The sequence below is a fragment of the Squalius cephalus genome (assembly GCF_949319135.1).
Source record: "Squalius cephalus genome assembly, chromosome: 14".
Taxonomy (NCBI): domain Eukaryota; kingdom Metazoa; phylum Chordata; class Actinopteri; order Cypriniformes; family Leuciscidae; genus Squalius; species Squalius cephalus.
In genome coordinates, this window is record NC_137135.1 from 5,419,666 (window position 1) to 5,445,922 (window position 26,257).

The 26,257-nt window shown below is 39.6% G+C and overlaps 1 protein-coding gene across 1 annotated transcript; it reads left to right on the forward strand.

Moving 5' to 3' along the window:
* Positions 1–1,657: 1,657 nt before the first annotated feature.
* Positions 1,658–8,791, forward strand: LOC307170696 (sialidase-3-like). Its single transcript, XM_079891916.1, has 3 exons — positions 1,658–1,735; positions 7,081–7,344; positions 7,482–8,791. The coding sequence occupies exons 2-3, from the start codon at positions 7,096–7,098 to the stop codon at positions 8,364–8,366; spliced, it is 1,134 nt and encodes a 377-aa protein (XP_079748042.1). The 5' UTR covers positions 1,658–1,735; positions 7,081–7,095; the 3' UTR covers positions 8,367–8,791.
* The last annotated feature ends 17,466 nt before the right edge of the window (positions 8,792–26,257 follow it).

A 26,257-nucleotide genomic window follows, 5' to 3' on the forward strand; every position in this document is an offset into this window, starting at 1 on the left:
TATACATTATAACGTGCACATGAAATAAATATATATAAAATGAAACCTTTTCAATTATTACCCTGGGTTACAGAAGCAAAGAGGAGAGCGCAGACGTGCAGCAGAGAAAATACCAGACACAGAAAGATCACTGTTCGTGATGCTAGAAATATAGGAAGAAAAATATAAATAATAAAAAAAAAAAAAAAAAAAAAAAAGATCTAAAAAAAAGGCAAAAAAAAAAAAAAAAAAAGGCAGCTGGTATTGGAATTGCCATGAAAAATCTATAGGTAGATCTAGCCTTTCATCAAGGCCAGGGATCTTGGGCTTGAAAGGGTTGGTGACCACTGCGTGAAGCAACACTTAGGCTACTGTATTTTTGCACTGAATAGAAAATGATTGAAAAATACAATGAATTACAAGGCTGTAGAGAACAGTGCACTATTGCAGACTTTTATGCTGAGGTTTTAATTACATTATTTTAATATAGTCAGTCGTGAAACTCCAGGGCTGAAAATGAGTCCCACTCCGGCCCTGATCATGTGACACTAAAGATTGGAGTAATAATGCTAAAAATTCACTTATGAAATATAAATAAATGTAAAAAATTTGATTGCAATATTTTTTTTTACAGTATTAGTTTTTCAATGTATTTTTGACTGAATAAATGTAGCCTTCGTAACATAAACATTTAAAAAATTTGACCAACCCTAAACTTTTGAACTGTAGTGAAGGTCATTGAAATGCTTTCTAATGTATTATCATCTAGCCAAACATATTCATTGATAATTATGCAAAGCAGTTTTGTGCCATTATTACATTTTTGTTAATATAATTTTTTTTTTTTTTTTTTTTTTGCAAAAGTATATAGCCAGCTGCTTTCCTCACTACCATGACAGTTCTTCCTCCAACCCTCCACTGCTCTTATGTTTTATTTCTATTCATTTATTACAAATTACTTAACTTAAATAGTCTTTTACAGCTGGAGTTGTATCTTGAGCCCTCTATCTTGGACAGCATGTCACATCTACTTACCTTCATCATACTCAAAGATTATATGAACAAACAAACTTCTAAAAACATTTTAAGTGAATGCAACTCTTCAGTGCCTCTGTTTGAAATATGTCATAATTGAGCATCCATTATGATCCCAATGTAAAAAGCTGAAGTTTTAAATCATATCACTAATGTCACGTTTTGTTTGATTTTGAGCACAGATAAAATGGTTTTGAGGCAATTGTTTGATTTTGCCAGAAGAGTCAGAAGTTCTCTGAATGTGGTTTGAAAATTTGGTTTTGTGTTAAAGGTTTTGAGAAAGTGAGTGATGGTTTCAAGAAATGTGTTTTAGAAATTCAGAAAAACTGTAATTGCTGTGAGATTGTGCAACACCTGGAGATATTCTAGGATAGGCTGAATCACTTATGTGGTGTGTGTGGGTGTGGGTGTGTTTGTGTGCAGGAGGGAGGGAAGGAGGGAGAGATAGATTTCAACTATCACCAGTCAGAGACTGCTCTGAACTAAGATAAAACAACCAATATTTACTTTATTCTTATCATATTTCCCATAAGCTCAGGTACCTGTTCCAGGCTAAACATTCAGGGCTTAATCATTCGGGGCCCTAGCACCGCCCCTGGTTGATATATTATAATAAATACAGGATGATCAGCATGTTTTGGTCAGACCTTATAAGAGTGTTTGTGGTGACACAACCCTGCTGTAAGAATCATTTGCTCCTGCTGCAGGAAACATCATTTCTGTGAGTATTGCTTCTTATAGTCTAATGGAGAATTATCAACAAGGACAGAAATAGTAACTGTAATAATAACAATATAAAATGTTTGTTGACAACCTTTAAGTTGGCTTGAAAAAGCCTAGCCAGAAAGTTTGTAGTTTTAAAGTTTGAAGGTTTTCAGTTTGAAATAGTTTAAGTTTTAGTTAGTTTTAAAATATAGATACATAGATTTTGTTTAGAGATAGTTTAGAGTTTGAGTTTATGAGTTTAGAGTTTGATTTTGAGTTTATGAATTTAAAGTTTATGAATTGAGAGTTTGAGTTTATGAGTTTACTAGTTTAGAGTTTGAGTTTATGAGTGTTTAAATTTATGAGTGTTTGAGTTTAGAGTTTATGAGTGTTTGAGTTTATGAGTGTTTGAGTGTTTGAGTTTATGAGTGTTTGAGTTTTTGAGTTTGAGTTTAGAGTTTGAGTTTAAATTAGTCTTAATGGCTTAGAAATAGTACATAGAATGGAAGTTTAATTGAGCTGTGCGTTCACAACGCCAGCGAGGTCGGCGAGGCGCTTCTTGGACGGTGAGAGGCGTACCGACCACATTAGTTCCCAAGCAAAATAGAGGAGAGGCTGATCATGTGAATTTGATAAGAAGGCGCGCAACACTATTTATAGGCAACATTTTTGCGCTAGGAAGCTTGTTTTTCAGTGGGAATGCAAATTAAATTAACACTTATCCATGAACACAAAAGTCACACTAAGTCTGAACATTTCGTCGATGTGAGTCTGTGGGAGTTTTTTCGAGTTTTGATCATCGTTTTTTAGTAAAACTGTAAGTCAGAATGGTTAGAAAAGATATAGCCCCTTACGAAAAAGAAGTTTATTCAAGTGTGCTTTTTACTTTATGGCCAAAAGCAAAAAAAAAAAAAAAAAAAAAAAAACTTTTACTTTTACTCTACTTCTTTTAAACTAAAAACAAGAAAGTTCTTTCAGTCTACTTTTTATACTTCTCAAGAAATATACTTTATGTACTTCTCAGAAATATACTTAAAATTGCACTTATGTATACTTTACTTGTACTGACAGAAAGGTAAGTATATTTAGCCTACTTGTCCCTATCTTTTGATCGAGATATACTTTAAAGTAGTATTCTAAGTATACTTGGCATGCAGTTGTGTTTAATCTTTTGATTGAGAGAAGCCTATTAAATATTTTTTTCACATTTTACATACTGTCTTACATTGTTTGAAAATATTGATTTATAAAGAAAACACATATGTTCCTAATTCTGAGTATCTGAATTTTTGAGTAGGCTAGTTCACTGGTGGTTTACTTTGGAATTTACTTTGAAATTTCAGGCTATCAGTATTTTCAGTTATGTGGTAGGGGGCGCTATTACGCATCTTCTGAAAGAGTACAGAATCTCCGGATCAAAACACAGGAGAAGAAGAAGCTGAAACAAGCGATAGTAGATTGTTCACATAAATGTAAAATAATGTTATCATCAACATTAAACAGCATATAAATCAAAACTGCCTAACGAGCTAAAGGACTGTGAAGCTTCAAGGGTGTTCAAGGGACTCGTTCTATTGCATCTATTTTGATCATTGTTCTGAATCCCATCCGGACAAAGTCTTTGACTAAAATGCAATTTTCTCATCTTTTTGTTTAAAGTGCTGACTTTTTAAAAATAGATAAATAAATAAATAAACTTATCAACATTCAAGTGTTGATAAAAAGGTTGTTTTTAAAATTAGTTCAAATTATACCTAAATAGAAACATAGTAGTATACTTAAAGTGCAAAAATAAAATATAAATTGTAATACACGGATAATGTGTCTGCCAATGATTTTCCGGAATCTGTAAGTGCTTTCACACACATTCCGTAAAAATCCCGTAAAGACATGTGACGTCAGGATGTCAGTGCGATGGCACGTGCGTAAGGGCTGTCAAAATGGCTGAAAAGCTAAATTCGAATTTCTTTCTTAAAATATTAGCAAAATTCGAATTATAATTCTAAAGACAATAGTTAATGTTAAAGGAAAAAAAAGAGTGTTGTATCGACTCCTATGCCCACAAGTGGTGCAAGCGAGCGCAATAAACAAATATAAACCAAGTCAAGCATCGCATCTTTTATTGAAATGAAAATGACATTCACTTTTTAAAGTGCATTAAGTTTTCAAACAATTGTTCTTATATAAAATATAATTTCGGTAATGACAATGTGCATGCAAGGACAATTAGACTACAATAGTGCATAAAGCTGTGTTCGAGCATCAGTAACCTGAGAAAACACTTCAACAGACAGCCTAATGAAGTACATGAACACAAAATAGCAAACTGCCATTCAGAAACAGTCCACTTGTACTCACTACATCTACATACTCTACTGTTCATCAAAAACACTAGAAGCTCAACTTGATCTGCAACGAGTGCTGAGCGCTTTTTGTTGACAATGTTTCCAGCTGATGAAAACACGCTCAGCTCTGACCGGTGCCAGGTGTGGTCAAGTATGTCTTTGCCAGTCGCGCAATATGTGCATACATACCGCACGATTTTTGCCACCAACTGAGAGCGGTTTCGTAGGAACAACACAACCACACCGCGCTGTGTGTACCACTGTATAAGCTAACAGAAGAAAAAACCTGTCAGTTCATCATCATGTCTCGCGCTCCTCTTGACACACCAAAAATTCAAATGCACGGTTTTTGCATTCGAATGTGTTATTTTATTTTTATTTTTCGACGAAAATTCGAATGTCTAATTATTTTCTGACAGCCCTAACATGCGTCATCCCTACGACACACCCCAAATTACGGAATTGGTCCTGGCTTTTGTTCACACAGGGCGTGTTCCGGGACTGATCCCGGCAATGTTACTAGGTCCCTTACCCAGGATCGATCCCGGCATCAATCCCGGGACGTGTTTGCGTTCACACAGAAGGCACTCTGACAATTTCCCAGCAATTTCCCGGGATCAACTCGTTTTGTGAAAACGGCTTAAGTGTGATGTTATGTTAACTTAAAGAAAATTTACAAGTATACTTGCAGTATAAAACTACTAAACTTGCAGTATAAAACTACTAAACTAAACTAGTTGTGCATTCAAAGTTTACTTTTAAGAACACTTAAATGTATACTTTTTATACTAAAAGTGGGCCAATTTAGCCCCAAGCAGTATTAAAATAGAACACTTGAAAGTTTACTACTAGTACATTGACATTAGTATACTTACTACATAAAGTATACATTAAAATATACTTTAACATTACTTAAGTATACTTCATAAAATTAACTTGAAGTATACTTCTTTTTGGTAAGGGATGATCTGTCACACCTTCAGACTGTCACACAAACAGTCTGAAGGTCTGAGCCGAGTTTGGTGGTTGTGGACTAATACCTCTAAAATAGAGATGTCTAAATTTTGTTCCAGAAGAAGAGAAAAAACAAGTAAAGTTCGCAGACAAACTTTAATTTGGCTTTTTTTTTTTTTTGCACATTGCTACCATGATTTTTTTATGTTGCTAGCTTTGATTAGCATTTTACTAGCATGTTTAACACATTGCTTACATGAAATAGCATGTCACTTGCATTTTTAACACATTGCTAGCATGATTTAGCATGTTGCTGACATGTTTTAACATGTTTCTAACTCTTAATAGATTGCTAGCATGAATTAGCTTGTTGTTGGTATACATTAGCATGTTGTTAGCATGAAATAACATATTGCTAATGTGAATTAGCATGTTTTTAGCATAAATTAGAATGTCTTATCACATTGATAACATGTTGCTAGCATGTAAAACATGCTATGTGATACTTAAAATAATGATGGTAACAATAATTGCACATTATATTTTTAATAAAATAGCATGTTGTTAGCATGAATTAGCATGTTGCTAACATGAATTAGCATGTTGCTAGCATAAATTAGCATGTCTTATCACATTGATAACATGAATTAGCATAATGTTAGCATGTTTTGGAATGTAAAAAATGTTATGTACTACTTAAAATAATTATGGTAACAATATTACACGTGGTATTTTTGAGTAGTATTCTTGATTTCTTTAATGGAATCTACCTGAATAAATCATGTAAAATCCCCTAAATTATTTAGTCTATGATTACATTTTTTTATATTTTTAGTGTAATATACTTTTTTATTTTAAGTTGACTCTCACAATTGTGTGAATTCAAGTGAATGGAAATGATCTGTTTATATTTGATTTTGAGTTATATTGTATAATTAAAAGACTGTATGCTGCTATACAGCACATAAACAAACTTGTTACTACACTACCATTATAGCAAAGTTATTGCTCAATGAACAAAACAACATGTTTAAGAGCTTTAATATATGCAGTTATTCACAACCACAAACATAACTGAACATTATCATTAACAGATGTTTCCCTTTACTCAAAAACACATAAAATAACACTTAATTTCAATATTTACTCTCCATTTCCAGCCATGTGCAAAGCATGCTGGGAACTAACAATGGTGTCTATAAATAAAACGGCATAACTGAACTAATTCTCTTAAAATAAATATGTAGCCTTTTTTCCTTAATTTTATCAGCTTAATTGGTTCCTCAATTCAAGCCTCAAAACTGTATGTTTCCTTAAAAAAATAAGAAAATGTATCTCTTGGTTTTATTAGTGAAATGTTTTCAATATTTTCTATACAACACTAAACCACAATTTTCTTATTAAAAAATACACAATATTTTAATGAAAAGTACAAGACCTATGATTCTTTTTTTACAGTGTAAGCCAGTTGCTAGTTTTGCTAGTGAGAGATATTTGAGGAATAAAGCTACTAATTTTCCCAGTTCAACAGACAAGGCTTAATCTAGTCCCAGACTAAAATGCATGTTTGAGCTGTTTAAACTGAAAGCAACTTGCACTGACATATCTTTATGTTTATAAAAGCTACTTAAATGTCAAAAATGTCACCTTGTCCCAACATGTGTTTGATCAATTTTGTGAAATTCACATGTTTCTCTATGGCGCTGAAATCTAAAGATGTCCGAGTTCTGGTCCCCGTACAACTGATACTCAACTGCCATTGGCTCATCTGCGTTCGAGGGGAGGGGCTTACCAATGGGTCATTTGAACTAAGGCCTAATACTGACTTAATCTAAGCCCTGTCTGTGAAACCAAGCCTAAAAGGGTTATTGTATAAAAGTTTTGACCCCCTCAATGAAAGTCAATAGGACTTTTATCAAGCCAACATAATTCTGAGAAAAGGTCTAACATCATTTTGATTTGATTTGAGTTGGCATCTCAAGCAATGTAATTCATACATTCAAACACGTGGCTGAAGTGCAAGGTTACTGATACCTCTACTATTTATTCTTTCTGTTTATAGGGCTAGAATTTTACAATGGGTAACAATTCATCTTCAAACAGCAATTCAGTTCCACTCGACAACATAACAACAGCAACAACATTATTCGCACAGGAGGCAGAAGTTAATAAAAAGCAGGTGACGTACAGAATTCCAGCTCTCATCTATATCAGGGCCGAACAAACCTACCTTGCCTTCGCTGAAAAGCGGAAAACTCCTAACGACGCTGATGCAGAAGTGCTTGTGATGAAAAGAGGATTGTGGAAGAATGACAAAAAAGTTGAGGTACTAGACATGTTTAACCAAAATTGTAAAATCTTTTTCATAACTGACAATTTTCTTCACAACTGAACTATTTCATAGATTCTTTACACAGTTTATTAAAGGCATGAACAGTCATGATGTTATGTTTTTTATTTCAGTGGGAAAGTGGTCATCTGGTGCTCAATTCAGCTCTTCTACTCCACCACCGCAGCATGAATCCATGTCCGGTCTATGAGAAAGATTCTGATACGCTCTTCCTGTTTTTTATTTGTGTTCCCATTGGTGTCTCTGAAGATAAGCAAATAAAAGCAAAAAAGAACCAGGCACAACTTTGTTACATAACCAGTAAGGACACTGGCAGAAGCTGGAGTGATGTTACGAACTTGAAAGATGTGATCAGTGAAAAGGAGAAAAACTGGGCCACCTTTGCTGTTGGACCAGGACATGGTGTTCAAATGGAGAACAGGAGACTGATTATCCCAGCATATGCGTATTATTTTGATTCCAAAAATGCTTCATCCTCTCCCATATCACAGGCATTTGCATTCTACAGTGATGATAAAGGAAGCACTTGGCATGTAGGAGAACAAATGGAAGATCTGGTGTCTAATGAGTGTCAGATGGCTGAGATCATAGACGACACACTGTACTGCAATGCTCGAAGTACATCCGGCCACAGAGTCGAGGCTCTAAGCAGGAGTGGTGGAAAAACATTTAACAAGCCTACTAAATCTGCACAGCTGACAGAGACTGGTAAGGGTTGCCAAGGCAGTGTGCTGAAAATTCTTTCCTCTGATCAGAGTACATGGTTGCTCTACTCTCATCCATCTGATAAAAACAAGAGAAAGGATCTCAAAATCTATGTGAATAAATCACCGTTGGATCCCATCATGCAATGGAAACCCATAAAGTGCATCAACAAAGGTCCAAGTGGATACTCAGATCTGGCAGAGTGTGAGGATCAAAAGTACATTGCCTGTCTCTTTGAATGTGGACAGAATAGAGAAATTGAAAAGATAGCCTTCAGCCTTTCCCATATCTAAGTTCATGTTGCAAAAATTGTTGTCTTTTAATGTGATTTGCTGATTTGATGTTTTTTTTTTTTTTTTTGTTGTTTTTTTTTTGGCTAGAGGTAATTTGTTTATTAATAAAAATGTATGAATGTTAAAAAATCAAGTTGGAAATACATTAGTTTCTTAATTCAAATAGCAAATTATCATTACCAACCTAATATGCTTTTGTTATATTAAGTGTATGCCGATAATTCTGAAATATTCCATTTTAAACCCTATATATTCCTTTCACCTGAATTATTCAATATGTAAACAGTAAACATATTTCCATTAGTTTAGCTATATTATTTGGTAATTTCATAACATTACATAAACATAAAAAAATTACATTCTCTGAATGATGTTGAAAACTGCCTTTGTAAAATACTTATATGTACAATAAATGGAATCTAATTAAACAAAATAGACTCAAAATCCATTAGGGCCGGTTCACAAAGAACATGTTTTTGCATTTAAAAACATGGGCCCTATTTTAACGATCTAAGCACATGGTCTAAAGCACAGGGCACAAGTGCAGTTAGGGTGTGTCCGAATCCACTTTTGTGCAGCGCATGGTCTAAAAGGGTTGTCACTGTTCTCCTAATGAGTATTGGGTGTGTTTTGAGTGTAACATGAAATAAACCAACCAGAGGCTCATTCCCAAAGTCTCAAAGAGAGTCCCATTCCCTTTAAAAGACAGTTGCACTCGCACCATGATGGATTCGCTATTTACATGGCGGATTTTTGCAAACAGAAAGACTGAATGCTTCTCCAGAGAGGAAACAGATCTGCTCGTGTGTGAGTTTATAAACCACGCAAGCAGACCATATTTTACATTGTAATCCTTTTTTAAAAAAAAATATTTGGCATGTTTGTGTGCTGCTGTGCATCCCTGTGCGTGTAATGAGTCTATAGGTGCACATAATTAACGCGCTCTGTAATTTTTTATTTTTCACTTTAGACCAGGTTTCAGTTGGTCAATGGCTCAGTCTGTTTCAGTTCCTCAAAATAGCAACGCTCCAACAATGCGCCAGAACACACCTCGTTTTCAGACCAGCAGCCCATGGCGCACAGATGGGCACAAATGCATTTGCTATTTAAACAAAGTGGCGCAGGACGTGGAAATGATAACTGTGTCTGGCTGAAACTAGCAAAACACACAGGTTGTGAGGTGGCAGAGCACTGTAGTATTTGATGACTCATCGGTGTCTTATAATTATTCATGAGACTGAGTATTCTTATCCTATGAGAATACACTTTCTCTTAATTATTCATGACACCACATGGATCTTTCCAATGACAGACATGTCAAACTGTGATATCGCGTAGTAGATGAGAGTGGCAATCATGGGATGCAAGTGTTTGTTTTCGTGGTGCAAAAGTTCCAGTGCGATGCATATCTTTCCCCGCGATGCTGCAGGGCTAGACTCTGTCTGCGGGCGTTTGGCTGTCCATCAACCACGGACACATCTAAACTATGTGTGTGTAGCATGTTGCAAGCATTTTTAGAGAGAGAGCTTTGAGAACTGGAGAATGGTGGACTTCAGCCTTGTTCACTAATGCAGTCATGCGAGTCTTGCGAGTGATGCAGTACCAAGTCCAGAGGACTTTTCAATCCCTTCAGAGGTGTGTGTGTGTGTCTGGGGATTCAGGAGAGAAGTCCTCCACCTCCACAGAGCCCTGCGTACTGCTGCCACTGCAAATTTCTATGTCACTGTCCATCTTTATTATGGGGTTCAGATATTCAGAAAGTGAGATATTTCAAGCCTTTATTTGTTATAATTTTACAGCTTATGAAAACTGAAAATTCAGAATTAGAATATTGTGAAAAGGTTTTCATAGCTGTAAGCCATAATCATTAAAATTATAACAAAGGCTTGAAATATCTCACTTTGCATGTAATGAGTCTATATATTAGTTTCACCTTTTAAGTTGAATTACTGAAATAAACTAACTTTTGCACAATATAATTTTTATTTTTGAGTTTCACCTGTATGTAGCAGGGCATTCAGTTACTTTTGAAAGGACAAAAATAAGGTGTCAGTGTATTTCATTAGACTTTAACTTTGCCAGCTATAAAAAATCTAGCATTTCCTCACGTTTTACCACTGATTTTTAGTGACAGTCGATATGCATGGCCCTCTGGCTGATGACAGTTTGTTTATTTAATTCATGTTTTTAAATTATGTTTTATTAACAAAGTTCGGGAGGAGTACGTTCAAATAATCAATCAATCAATCAATCAATCAATCAATCAATCAATCAACTCATCAAACAATGACCATGTCTACCCTATCAGCATGAGAGGAAGCATATATATATATATATATATATATTCATATATATATAAATTATATATATTCATTCTGTCAACTCGCCTAACTTCCTTGACAGTTTTCAGCATCCCTCCACCACCCCGACTCCTCACTCTTGGCTTGTTCTTTCACAGCCAGGAATACGGGGGGAGTACTCTGGGTTCGGGCCGAATACCGAGCCCGGAGCCCTCTCCTCGGACAGCACGCCAAATATGCATTTATTCTATCTGACTTATTTGTAAGCGTGAACTTGTGAAACGTAGATTAACAAAAACAATAAAAAGTACATTTATGAATCATTTTAAATGCACATGTTAAATCGCTTTTTAAAAAAAGCTTTTGACAAACCTTTTCTCTATTTGCCAGATGCTTTTCTTTGTCGTTTTGCCAAATGCATTTTCTTTATCTATTTGTCAATCGAGTTGAAAAATGCCATTGGACAGTACACACGTGGGAGCAACCAATCAACTTTCGCCTCAATTTGAAGGGCCAAACCATCTCCCACTTGTAAATGTAACACGCACTGTAATTGTACAGTTAGAGAAACTATACGTCATTACAGCGGGAGTTTGAAGACGGGTTCTAGCGACGCAAAAATGTCCGGTGAATCTGAACGTGTTTGGAGAGGGGTTGTGGATGATTTGTTGGGTTTAGCTGATTTCTGCGAAAGAAATTCTCCTCTCGATTATCATTTTGTATATAGAGTTTCACAGTTGAGGGAAGATGTTACAAACACAGCGGATAATTGTGGTTGTACAATAAATGGAAGGATTTGGGTTATGTTTGATGAGGCACAGAGTGTCATTCAACGACTGAGTCCCTCGGACTATAGCAGCCGTAACGCTATTGTACTTCCAAGCATTCTTGAACAACACCAGTCGTTGGATGTTCCAGCAGAAGAGACGGCAAGATGCCTTGAACGGCCTGCACGTGTTTAACTACAGTGGTCAATCGAATGACTGACTTTATAGTATTATATACAGCATGTCGAAACATCAGGCTGGATATTTACTACTGTTAACTTGGTTACGTGAAGGGGGGGAACTCTCGAATGTATATGAGTGCTTTAAAGGCCAGTGAAGTCAGAATTTGTTCAAATATTATAATATAATTGTATTATGTAATACCTTACTATGATTAAAACATGCTTTGTTTTTAGGTAACGTGACTTGAACACCTCCATTACGAACGAGGAGTTGGATAGAATATTGGCGGAAATACACCACAGATACTTCAATGCTGGCTACAAGATGATCTTGGGACACATAAGATCCAGGCAACTGCATATACAAAGTAGGAAATGTAGCAAATATTAACATTTTAATCATCTAATGTCTCATCCAGGTTTGATATTAACAGATTTAAGGACGTCAGGAGTTAATGGATAATGGATTACAGTCAGGAGTTAGGCTACTGGATAATGTTGCTAATGTCTAGGGTCAAACAGAATCTGCACTTACAGACCTAAATATAATCCTTTACACAAGTCTACAAAATAAAATTCCCATCAGTCACAAAGTTTTATATATTAAATATTTTGTTTTGTTTTACGTTTTCAGCTACCAATTATGGTGTGATAGTCTTATATTCTGATAGATCTGAAAGAGTACACCATTTTCTATACTTGTTTCTTTCCCAAATCTGCAAAAAAACATGCAAAAAGTGTATTTTATCTGCATTTATCTAATTGTTGACTGTGTAACTTGTTGACCACTACTTTTGTAGACATGTGCATATTATTAAATTTAGGTATGTAATTGCAGATTCTGTGTGACCCTAGACATTAGCAACATTATCCATTAACTTTACCAAAGAAATGCTTAACACCAACTGAATAAGTTTGATTCCCATCAATGTGCCACACTAGGGCTGCACGATATGAGGAAAAGCTGCGATGTGCGATAACATTGTTTAATACTGCGATGACGATATGACTTGTGATAAATATTCAAATGTGAATGTTAGCTATACTGCCCTACAAAGGCAAAAGACCTTAAGTCGCTAGAGTGTGGAACTGAGAAAAATGACTTTAAAGATTTTTAGTTGTCCCGCCAAATTAATTATAGGTAGGACACTGGAAATCTGGCAAATAGATGTTTTAGTAATGGAAATTATATACATAAAAAAATATTGAGCTCAAACTTGACTTTTAACCACTATTTTAAAGTTACTGTACTCTGCCTTTGTATTGTCAGCAAAAAGTGAGAAGTCATACCAAGGCAAAAGGCAGTAACTTCCACATTATCAATATTTAGTTGCTGATCACCATTAACAAAATCATTATAGTACACACCTGTATAAAATCTAGTGATCATGGCATTTATTTTGTATGATTTACAATTATTTATAGCCATCTACTTATTGCTATCCTGTGCTTTGGTTGCATTCTGATGGCATTATTAATACATTTGACATGACAAAATACCTCCTATTAGTCCAGCGTTGACTCGACCGCGTTTAGGGCGGGGCTGAAGGCGAAGTTTTGGCACTCTGCCAGCTAGTTTGCGAGCTTTAATTCTTGGTTGTATTCATCTGATACGGCAATGTGTAACGTTTTTCTGTCAACTCTCTGCATAATCCTTCGCGATCGATATCGCACGTTTGATGGAGACGGTTCAGACCATACTAAATGTTCTGACCGCTCTGAGGACATCAGAAGTTAGAGCGACTGATGGCAGCTGTACAAAGTACACAGGCTACACCGTAATTTTAATTTTAATGGACATTAAAACAAAGGCAGATAACCGTACAATCTGGTAGGTAGCATTATTTGATTGAACACCGGCACAGTAACTTCATATAGACGCGCGGCTAAACAAAGGCAGAGCACCGTAACTCGTAATTTGAGCGTTCCAAAACAAAGCCAAAGAGCGGTAACTGATGTTACGGTGTTCTGCCTTGGTTTCTCATGGGCTTTTGGAAGTTACTGTTAAGACAAATCATTATTTTCTCGAAAAAAAAAACGGAATTGATTCAAGATACTTATCCACATGATAAAGAAGGTCTTGAATGTGCCAAAAATATAAATAACTCATTTTCGACCAAAAACGAAGTTACGGTCTTTTGCCTTTGCACGGCAGAATACTGTTCCCATGTCTTAGTGCTTTAATAGGTTCTTTGCAAACCTAAACATTGAATAGCCTATTCCCACTGAATAAAGAAATAAAATAGATAATTTTTGACATGCTTTTATTGAACAAATTACACATAAATGAGGCATTATAACTATAAGAAATTAACGTTAAATTTCCTCTACTCCTTTTAAAATATTTTCTTGTAAACTCAACAAAAACATCTCTCTTTGAATAAAACAAATGTGGGGAAAATAACTTTTATACTCAAATAAATAAATAGAAATAAAAATGGCCATTTAAAATAACTGTAATGGCTCATAAAACCAGCAAACAAATATATGCCCCTTAGGACAAGTTACTGCCTTGGTTATCTCTTTAGGGCAAGTTCTTGGCCAAGAAAACCAGCATGTTAACTTTGCTAGGTTTCAAACATGTACGTTGACATGTTACCACATTCCCAGAAGTGCTGAAGAGCCTTTCGGAGGGAGAACTAGTCGCAGGTATACAAAGATACTTCCGAGCAAGTTTGGTCAGCTTAGGGTAGGTGACCTGGTGGAGTTTCCACCAGGCCAAAGGGTCTGCTTCACTGTGAATGATGGGGGAGAACAAGTAGCTGTTAAGTTCAGCTTCGACAGCTTGCTCCAGATGCATGAAAGATGCTGTTGGAGTGGGGCTAGGATTTGTTTTGAGCAAACTGCCCAATGATCGCTTTGTCTTTTTTTCGCTGGGTGGCTCCATGGTCTGGGCCTCTGTGTTCTCAGAAGGTGTCCCCTCCTTCTGTGCTGAGTCTTTCATTTATGACATGATCCTGCTCTTGATGTCCTCAACTTTTTCACTGCTGATGTAGGTGACCTTGAACCTGGGGTCCATGAAGTTGTAGCAACAATGGGTTGTACATTAATATTAATATTAGCTCAAATGATCTATAGGGAATTTTAATAATTAATCATGAATATGATTAATATTTTGCATATTACAGTTACATTAATCGCAGCTGAACTAGATTGAAATATGAATGATTACCATAACGGGTTATGGTTCGTCATTAATACATCAATAGTCTTATTTCAGCTCGAAGTTATGGGATAACTTTAATGGAATTAATTTAGCTATCAAACAATCTGTTTGTCCAGCAAACATTAAACGTAAGATTAACTTAACTCTCAAGGAAAATTATCCTTACAAACACAAGAAAGAGTATCTTTTCCAGGCCTTGAAAAAAAACAACTCTCTGTGTTTGTAAAATTAGGTTACTTAAATCGTACCAAGATAAAGCATATAGCTAAGATCGAACATTTCAGTGACTTCGTAACATGGGCAATTAAAACAGAGTCAATCAAGGACATATGGAATTTAATAATTGGACTAATACATCGAACTAAGGAATACATCAAACTACACAATACACACGGATTATATGTCTATGTACATAAAATACAGTTAAACAATACAAGATAAGGAATAACAGTGAGAGAGAGAATAAAATGATCAGAATTAGAGAAAGATAGAATGACAGAAAAGGATGAGAGAGAGGATGAGAGAGAGAGAGAAGGATGAGAGATGAGATCGGAAGTGAAAGCATAAATCTGCGATCAGAGGTTGCAGTAGGCTATGGCAAAAATCACAGACAGTACCCCTTGAGAGACAACAAAGAAATCACATTAAAAGTTCAATTCAATAATCGATACTTGCATATGGTTCTCTTTGTATAAGGAAGGAAGGCAGAGTCCTGCGTGTGTCTTTAAGAGCAGCGTGAGTCGTCTGAGGGGAGGCGTGCGCATGCTGTGTCTTCCGGGTGAGCGCGAGCGCGAGCGCGGGAGGTTCAACGAGTCTCTTTCTTTGAGGTGAAGTTGCCGGGAATGATTCAGGCTAAGTTCATGCAGCTCGTGAATGAACAGAGGCGAATAGGAAAACGAAACTAGACTATAGAAAAACATACAAAGAAATAAAAGAGAAGAGAAGAGAAGCAGGCCGAAGCCGGTCCGGACTTGGGTTTCCAAAGTTTTGGAGGAGGGAGAAGAGAGAGAGAATTGAAGGTTTGGACTTTTTATCAGTGTCCCGTGTAGGCCTCCTTTGCGTGGAGGACGAATCATCTTAGAGCATTTCGAACGGGAAGATCTTTTCTTTGTCTTGTCAGGACAACTAATCTGCATGGTTTATGATGGTATGAATTTTCGTCATTTCTACCCAGAAAGATTGTACACACAGAAGATTACATTTTACTGTAATCTCGCATGTGTGAGTGTTTCAGTCAAAACACGACGGTTAACCAGATACCAAGGATGACAGATAAAACATTTAAGGATACACAATTACACTCAAAAACCCGATTATAGGCATTTTACATTTGATTAACACACAATAAAATTGTAGATGCTTCCATTGTGACATGTGAAGACATCTAAGCACCAAAAGGAATATATTTAAAATATTTAGCGGTACTTTTCTCTGAAAAGTTCCATGGATGGTGTCTGTGTGTGTAATGTGTGTTTTGGAATGTGTGTGCGTTGGAATGTTGCGCCCCCGTTGTCTCCCTTGCATAGGGCTGGATGAGCTTGGTGGTCAAATTTTATGACCTGCCAATGAGATCGGGTTACGGGATGCGATTCTACTGGGAGAACATTCTTCAAAAATACATTTCAGAGCCAAACACTCGAAGATCATAACTATATGATCAAAACAACATTAATCACACATACATACAGGAAGTTCAGATACAAGTCTGAGTTACATACATTAAAAGGAAAAACACATTAAGTTAAACACAAAGGATGTTTGTGTGTGTGTGTGTGTGTATGTATGTGTGTGTGTGTGTCATTCAGAATTCAGGCTGCTTTTGTGAACTCTTGTCCTTTCCCCCACCCTTTCGGGGGGAGTCAGGATGTGAGTCCTGTGAGTTGGCGAGATTTGAATCAAGGGACTAGGTCGACCCTTTTGCTCAACGCTCGGCTTGTTATAAATGTGTCATGTGCCAGGGAGGCCCTAGCTCGAGCGGCGCCCCCGCTGGTCAACATGCCCCAAGGGGGTCGTAAACAGAATGCTCTTTGTTTACTCAAGAAGAAACGAGCTGTGTTTTGCAAATCAGGATTCGCTAATTCAGAACATCTGGCCGGATGCCAAGTCAGTGTCGCTACAATATTATTATTGTTACAGTATATGACTCAAAACTAAATGAAACTACTAAATGTCATACATACATATTCATCAAATCACTTACTCTGATTATTTTACAACAATATATCCCCAGAGTTAATTAACATCAAACTATCGTCGAATGGCTCTGTTTACACAAACCAATGCACATTAATTAGTAACTTTATGTGACGCAGTTGATTTTAACATCACATTGGATTCAACTCCGATTGGTTTAATGACAAAACTTTCCTTTATCTCTTCGTCACAACATGCATATTTCAATATTTACTCATCATCAGTTAGTTATCAATCATATTTCTTATTGTAAATCATTAATTGAACACATATGACTGATTACAGAGCAACAACAGAGTAACAAAACACTCACCGGAGTTCTTCGAAATAAATGAAAAGAGAAGAACTTAAAACTTTGTCTTCACACTCTATTACTCTCTTTTATAATAATTACACTCTGAATCGTCCTTTTTTCTCTTTCTCGTTTCTTTTCAGCTATTTTTAACTCATCACGGAGAAGCGCCCTCTAGTGGAGAACAGCAGTCACTACACTTTTTTTCAAATTAAAGGGTTAGTTCACCCAAAAATGAAAATTATGTCATTAATGACTCACCCTCATGTCGTTCCAAGCCCGTAAGACCTCCGTTCATCTTCGGAACACAGTTTAAGATATTTTAGATTTAGTCCGAGAGCTTTCTGTTCCTCCATTGAAAGTCAATGGACGGCATACTGTTCACGTCCAGAAAGGCAATACAGACATCATCAAAGTAGTCCATGTGACATCAGTGGCTCGATCTTAAGTTTATCAAGCGACGAGAATACTTTTTGTGCGCAAAAAGTAAACAAAAATAACGACTTTATTCCACTATTCATTTCCTTCTCTCTGGTCTCGAGCTATTTCATGTAGTGTAACTGCGTAGCGCGTCTGTGTTGTACGTCACACGTAGGCTCACTATTGGCCGACGCTGGTCATGTGTGACAACATATGTTCACATTCATGGCAAAATTCAAACGGGACCAGAAAATAATTATTTTCTCCCATTCACTTGCATTGACGATTTTTCAACCTAAAGGTCCAGTGGGGTTAGCGGAAGGGGCGGGACTTACTGTCACGGGTCGTAATAAGATCCAAAAGCAGAGGGGATGCAGAAAAAAGTCTCTTTAATGAAACACAAAAGCAGGCTGACAAACAGCACAAAAGGGAACATAAAAACTCTCCAGAGAGATGGCTCACTTCGGGCACATGAAAATAAAAGGAGAACCGAAAAACAATCCCTCAAAAGTGCAGGGTTTCCTTGACAACAGAGCAGAGTCCACTTATAGGCTCACCACAGCAGAAGGCTCGCAGACTGGAGGTGCATAGAACGCGGTCTGTAGCACAGGACAAGACTGGGTCAGTGAGCAGTCAACATGAGAACATTTCACACATAATAATCCGACAAAGACCAGAGAGAACAAACACTAGAAATAGACAGGGTAATCAGAAATAATTAGAGACAGGTGTTACCGCAAAGTAGCGGGGACGCTGATTGAGAAGGGCTGCAGGAGATGAGCGAATCACGAGAGAACGTGTGTGTGTGTGTGTGTGTGTGTGTGTGTGTGTGTGTGTGTGTGTGGATGAATGAATGTAACAGATGGGTGTAAATGTATGGATAGGAAAAGACAGAGAGCCCGGATCCTGACAGTACCCCTCTCTCAAGGAGCGTCACCAGGCGCTCCAGAGGAAGGGATCTGGCGGGACCGGTAGAAATCCTCGATGAGGGAGCGGTCCAGAATGTCCCGGGCCGGTATCCACCGCCTCTCCTCGGGACCGTACCCCTCCCAGTCCACCAGGAACTGGTGGCCACGGCCCCGAGGACGAACGTCAAGCAGTTTGCGAACCCTATAAATAGAGTCCACCTCATCAAGAGGTGGAGGGGGAAGGGTGGGGCGGGCGGGAGCACGGACAACAGGCTTGACACATGACACGTGGAATACTGGGTGAATGCGGCGTAACTGACCTGACAGCCTTAACTTGACGGCGGCTGGACTTACGACCTTCACGATAGGAAAGGGACCAACATAACGGGGCGTAAGCTTACGTGAGCCCTCGTGTATGGGCAGAGCGGCTCTACAGGTACGAACTCTGGTCTGACACAGCGCCGATCTCACTCTCTTCCACGTACGCTTACATCTCTGAATAAAAGCCTGAACAGAGGGAACGGAAGACTCAGACTCCTGCGACGCAAATAATGGGGGTTGGTACCCCAGACAGCTCTCAAAAGGAGAGAGACCGGTAGCGGACGAGGGTAAAGAATTATGGGCATATTCGGCCCAGGAGAGTTGGTCGGCCCAAGACGCAGGATTCTTCAAGGTCAAGCTGCGCAGCAGACGCCCGAGGATCTGATTGGTCCGTTCGGCTTGACCATTGGTCTGGGGATGGAATCCGGACGACAGACTGGGGGACGCCCCAATCAGTCGGCAGAACTCCCTCCAGAACAGAGAGGCAAATTGGGGCCCTCTGTCAGACACAATGTCCGAAGGAAGACCGTGAATCTTAAAAATGTGATCAACCATGATCTGGGCGGTCTCACGAGCCGAAGGTAACTTAGGTAGCGGAATAAAACGAGCAGCCTTAGAAAAACGATCAACGACCGTGAGAATAACAGTATTACCAGCTGACGATGGAAGACCCGTAACGAAATCAACGGCAATATGCGACCACGGACGAGACGGAATGGGGAGAGGTCTAAGGAGACCTGCTGGCGGAGCATTACTGGACTTGGTCTGAGCGCAGACCGGACATGAGGCCACAAACCGACGTACGTCTCGCTCCCTAGTAGGCCACCAAAACCTCTGGCGAATAGCAGCCAAGGTACCCCTGATACTGGGGTGTGCGACTAACTTAGAGGAGTGACCCCAGTGAAGAACAACCGAACGAGCGGTCTCGGGTACGAATAATCTCCCCTCAGGAGCGGAGGGAGGTCTAATCGCTCGTGAAAGAGCCCTCCTGACGGTCTGCTCGACTCCCCAGACGGCAGCTCCGACCACATAAGTTTGAGGAATGATGACCTCCTCGGACGGAATGTCCTCTGTGGAGCAGAACTGTCGTGAAAGGGCGTCGGGTTTAAGATTCTTAGAGCCGGGGCGGTACGAAATTGAAAAGTCAAAACGCCCAAAAAACAAAGCCCAACGAGCCTGCCGAGCGTTAAGCCTCTTGGCGGAGCGGATGTATTCAAGGTTGCGGTGGTCAGTCCAGACAACAAACGGAAATTTGGCACCCTCAAGCCAATGACGCCACTCTCCCAGCACCAAGCGAATCGCCAGGAGTTCCCGATTACCAACATCGTAATTTTGCTCCGCTGATGACAGGCGATGCGAGAAAAAAGCGCATGGATGAACCTTGTTATCAGTGGAAGAACGTTGAGACAAAATAGCCCCTACTCCCACGTTGGAAGCGTCAACCTCTACTATAAATTGTCTTTCAGGATCCGGAGAAACCAAAATGGGCGCTGAGGTGAACAATCGCTTTAGTCGAACGAATGCGCTCTGCGCTCTTTCCGACCAAAGAAATTGAGACTTGGTCGAAGTGAGGGCAGACAACGGAGCGGCAACCTGGCTAAAATTATGAACGAATCGTCGATAAAAATTAGCGAATCCCAAAAACCGCTGTAGAGCAACTCGAGACTCGGGAACCGGCCAATCGAGGACTGCCCGCACCTTCTCGGGATCCATGCTGATACCCTCAACAGAGACCACCGAGCCAAGGAATGTTACCGATCGAGCATGAAACGCGCACTTCTCAGACTTAACAAAGAGACGATTCTCAAGTAAACGTTGCAATACTCGGCGAACGTGCAAAACGTGTACCTCGAGAGAAGGTGAAAAAATGAGGATGTCGTCCAGATATACGAATACAAAGACATTAAGCATGTCACGCAAGACGTCGTTGACCAATGCCTGGAACACGGCGGGGGCGTTGACCAAACCAAAGGGAAGGACGCGATACTCGAAGTGACCAATAGGGGTGTTAAAAGCGGTCTTCCATTCGTCTCCCTGTTTGATGCGAACGAGATGGTAAGCGTTGCGCAAGTCTAACTTTGTGAAGAATTTTGCGCCCTGCAGGATCTCGAAGGCCGACGCCATAAGGGGCAAGGGATAACGATTCTTGACCGTTATGGCGTTCAGCCCTCGATAATCGATGCAGGGGCGCAACGAACCATCCTTCTTCTTCACAAAGAAAAACCCTGCCCCCGCGGGAGAAGAGGACGGGACAATGATGCCAGCCTCCAGTGACTCAGAGAGATACTTCTCTAACGCCTCTCGTTCAGGTACGGATAGAGAATACAGTCTACCGCGGGCGGCGCGGTGCCGGGAAGGAGATCGATGCTGCAGTCATAAGGGCGATGTGGCGGAAGAGAGACGGCCCGGGACCTACTGAAGACCGCCCGCAAATCGTGGTACTCCTCCGGTACCCCTGACAGATCACCAGGCTCCTCCTGAAAAACAGAAACAGAAGGAACAACAGGGATAGCAGAGACTAAACAATTCACATGACAGGGAAGACTCCAAGACAAAATAGAGCTCTTGACCCAATTAATATGAGGGTTATGCTGAGTAAGCCAAGGGTGTCCCAACACAACCGGAGCAAAAGGCGAATGAAAAATGAGAAAAGAAATAGTCTCTTGGTGGTTACCCGACACAGTCAGACTCACCGGGCTGGTAACACGTCGGATCCTAGATAACATCTTGCCATCTAAAGCAAAAACAGTAGAACTTTCTGTTAAATCCACCAGGGGGATGTCATGCTCCCGAGCCCATCCCTCATCGATAAAGTTCCCCTCGGCCCCCGAGTCGATCAGCGCAGGGGATGAAGTGGATCGGCCGGACCACCGGAGAATCGCAGGCAGAGTGGTTCGGGAACTGGAGGGAGAGGATGTCACCGCCGCGCTCGCCAGTACTCCTCCGTCTACTGGCGAGCACCTCCTTTTACCGGACACGTAGTGGCAAAATGACCAGCCGCACCACAATAGAGGCAGAGCTTGTTCGAAATGCGGCGCTGTCTCTCCTCCGGCTGGAGACGGATATTACCCAGCTGCATGGGTTCGGACTCAGGAACGGAAGATGCACTGCGTGAGAGGGGCTCGCGAAGTGGAACGAAAGTACTACGAGCACGTCTTCGCTGTTCGAAGCATCTGTCCAAACGGATAGCCAACTCAATGAGAGGATCGAGCTGGTCCGGAGAACCTCGAGCATAAATCTCTTCTTTAAGTTCCATATGTAACCCCTCCAGGAAACGAGCCACAAGAGCAGGCTCATTCCACTCACAGGTAGTAGACAGTGTGCGAAATTCAATCGCATAATCTACCACAGATCGCCTCCCCTGACGAAATGTGATCAGCAGACGTGAAGCCTCACATCCAAAAACTGATTGGTCAAAGACCTTAATCATCTCCTCTCTGAAGAGACCAAAACGTCGACAACAAGGACCTCCTGCCTCCCATACGGAAGTACCCCAGTCGCGCGCACGTCCCGTCAGCAGAGAGATAACATATGCAATGCAAGCTTGATCCTCAGCGTAAGTCATCGGTTGTAAAGAAAAAGCCACCTCACACTGGGTCAGAAACGCTCTGCATTCCGCTGGCTCTCCCGCGTAGCAAGGGGGGTTGTTAATTCGTGGTTCAGCAGGAGACGAGGAAGTCCGTGAAAGCGGGGATTCAGTCTGTGAATGGAGAAGACGAGTAGACAGGTCATTAACCTGAGCGGTCAGATTCTCCACGGCCCGTCTGGCCGCTAACAATTCTTCCTGATGTCGACCCAGCAATGTTCCCTGGGCTTCCACAGCCGACACGATCGACTCCTCCCTCGCTGGATCCATATCAGTGGTCGGATTATTCTGTCACGGGTCGTAATAAGATCCAAAAGCAGAGGGGATGCAGAAAAAAGTCTCTTTAATGAAACACAAAAGCAGGCTGACAAACAGCACAAAAGGGAACATAAAAACTCTCTCCAGAGAGATGGCTCACTTCGGGCACATGAAAATAAAAGGAGAACCGAAAAACAATCCCTCAAAAGTGCAGGGTTTCCTTGACAACAGAGCAGAGTCCACTTATAGGCTCACCACAGCAGAAGGCTTGCAGACTGGAGGTGCATAGAACGCGGTCTGTAGCACAGGACAAGACTGGGTCAGTGAGCAGTCAACATGAGAACATTTCACACATAATAATCCGACAAAGACCAGAGAGAACAAACACTAGAAATAGACAGGGTAATCAGAAATAATTAGAGACAGGTGTTACCGCAAAGTAGCGGGGACGCTGATTGAGAAGGGCTGCAGGAGATGAGCGAATCACGAGAGAACGTGTGTGTGTGTGTGTGTGTGTGTGTGTGTGTGGATGAATGAATGTAACAGATGGGTGTAAATGTATGGATAGGAAAAGACAGAGAGCCCGGATCCTGACAGTACCCCTCTCTCAAGGAGCGTCACCAGGCGCTCCAGAGGAAGGGATCTGGCGGGACCGGTAGAAATCCTCGATGAGGGAGCGGTCCAGAATGTCCCGGGCCGGTATCCACCGCCTCTCCTCGGGACCGTACCCCTCCCAGTCCACCAGGATCCTGACACTTACCAGCTCTATACTGACTCACCGTATTTTCCAGACTATAAGTCACTCCGGAGTATAAGTCGCATCAGTCAAAAAATATATATGTCACACTGGACTTTTTTTACTGGACGCATTTATTTAGAAATTTATTTCACAAAATCCAAGACCAAGAACAGACATTTAATCTGGAAAGGCAAGTTATTCAACTACACAATAGCACACAGAACAACAGGCTGAATGTCAAACGTGAGGGGGACCTCGTCGTCCATGTTGATAATATGATCCGGTGACACGTTGTGTTCAGTTACCTGCTTTTCAACAAACTCACGGAAACTGTCGACCTTGGCTTTGAAGCTCTCGCCGGTGGCGGTGTGAACGCACAGTTTCTCAGTTGTCTTTAAGTTAATTGTTTCAGTTAATAGTTTTTCAGTCTTCAGTTGTTTTCAGTAATTTTTTTCAGGGGTAGGCAACAAGAGCAGCATAGAGCGCCCTCTCGCGGCTGTAGATGGTAATGTTTTCTCTTGGTTCATGTCAGTCAGTATGAATTAATTTTGATATATAAGTCACACCTGACTATAAATCGCAGGACCAGCCAAACTATGACAAAAAGTGCGACTTATAGTCCGGAAAACACGGTAATCTAAGCCCTGTCTGTGAAACCAAGCCTAAAAGGGTTATTGTATAAAAGTTTTGACCCCCTCAATGAAAGTCTTTTTTATCAAGCCAACATAATTCTGAGAAAAGGTCTAAAATTATTTTGATTTGATTTGAGTTGGCATCTCAAGCAATGTAATTCATACATTCATACACGTGGCTGAAGTGCACGGTGATACTGTTACTGATACTTCTACTATTTATTCTTTCTGTTTATAGGGCTAGAATTTTACAATGGGTAACAATACATCTTCAAACAGCAATTCAATTCCTCTCGACAACATAACAACATGATACTGTTACTGATACTTCTACTATTTATTCTTTCTGTTTATAGGGCTAGAATTTTACAATGGATAACAATACATCTTCAATCAGCAATTCAATTCCTCTCGACGACATAACAACAGCAACAACATTATTCGCACAGGAGGCAGAAGTTAATAAAAAGCAGGTGACCTACAGAATTCCAGCTCTCATCTATATCTGTAAAGAACAAACCTACCTTGCCTTCGCTGAAAAGCGGAAAACTCCTGACGACGCTGATGCAGAAGTGCTTGTGATGAAAAGAGGATTGTGGAAGAATGACAAGGAAGTTGAGGTACCAGACACGTTTAACCAAAATTGTAAAACATTTTTCATAACAGACAATTTTCTTCACAACTGAACTATTTCATAGTTTCTTTTCACATGGTGTCATGTTTTTTTATTTCAGTGGGACAGTGGTCATCTGGTGCTCAATTCAGCTCTTCTACTCCACCACCGCAGCATGAATCCATGTCCGGTCTATGAGAAAGATTCTGATACGCTCTTCCTGTTTTTCATTTGTATTCCCATTGGTGTCTCTGAAAATGATCAAAAATATGCAAGACAGAACCAGGCACAACTTTGTTACATAACCAGTAAGGACACTGGCAGAAGCTGGAGTGATGTTACGAACTTGAAAGATGTGATCAGTGAAAAGGAGAAAAACTGGGCCACCTTTGCTGTTGGACCAGGACATGGTGTTCAAATGGAGAACGGGAGACTGATTATCCCAGCATATGCGTATTATTTTGATTCCGAAAAGTGTTGTTCATTATGTTGTTCATTATGTTGTTCATCGTGTTGTTCATCGTGTTATTCATCATGTTGTTCATCATGTTGTTCCCTCGAATCACATGCATTTGCATTCTACAGTGATGATAAAGGAAGCACTTGGCATGTAGGAAAACAAATGGAAGATGAGTCTGGTGAGTGTCAGATGGCTGAGATCAAAGACGACAGTGCAACAATGCAATTGTACTGCAATGCTCGAAGTACATCCGGCCACAGAGTCGAGGCTCTAAGCAAGGATCGTGGAGAATCTTTTAACAAGCTTACACCTGCACCGCTGACAGAGACTGGTGAGGGTTGCCAAGGCAGTGTGCTGAAAATGAATTTTCCTGATCAGAGTACATGGCTGCTCTATTCTCATCCATTTAGTGAATGCGAGAGAAAGGATCTCGAAATCTATGTGAATAAATCACAGTTGGATCCCATAAAATGGGAACCCATGCAGTGGATCAATGAAGGTCCAAGTGGATACTCAGATCTGGCAGAGTGTGGGGATCAGAAGTACTTTGCCTGTCTCTTTGAATGTGGTCGGAAAAGTTATTTTGAAAAGATAAACTTCAAGCTTTCTGATATCAACAACACTATGAATTTACCAAGTTCAAGTTGCAAAAAAGAAAAAAGTTAATGTCTTTTAATATGATTTTCTTTTTTTCAGCTAGAGTTAATTAGTTTATTAATGAAAATGTCTGAATGTTTAAAAATGAAGTTGGAAATACATCAGTTTCTTAATTCAAATAGCAAATTAAGTGTATGCCAATAATTCTGAAATATTCCATTTTAAACCCTATGTATTCCATTCACCTGAATTATTTAATATGTAAACAGTAAACATATTTTCATTAGTTTAGCTATATTCTTTGGTAATTTACATATAATAATAATACACAATATTAAACATTTACATTGTAATCCTTTTTATTTTTAATATTTGGCATATTTGTGTGCCCTGTGTGTTTAATAAGCAGAGTCTATAAGCACACATTATTAACACGCTCTGTAAATACATTTTTTTA

Coding starts and splice junctions, on each gene's coding strand:
- LOC307170696 (XM_079891916.1), top strand. CDS start 7,096: ATGGGTAACAATTCATCTTCAAACAGCAATTCAGTTCCACTCGACAAC. Junction 7,345..7,481: donor AGAATGACAAAAAAGTTGAG/GTACTAGACATG, acceptor TTTTTATTTCAG/TGGGAAAGTGGTCATCTGGT.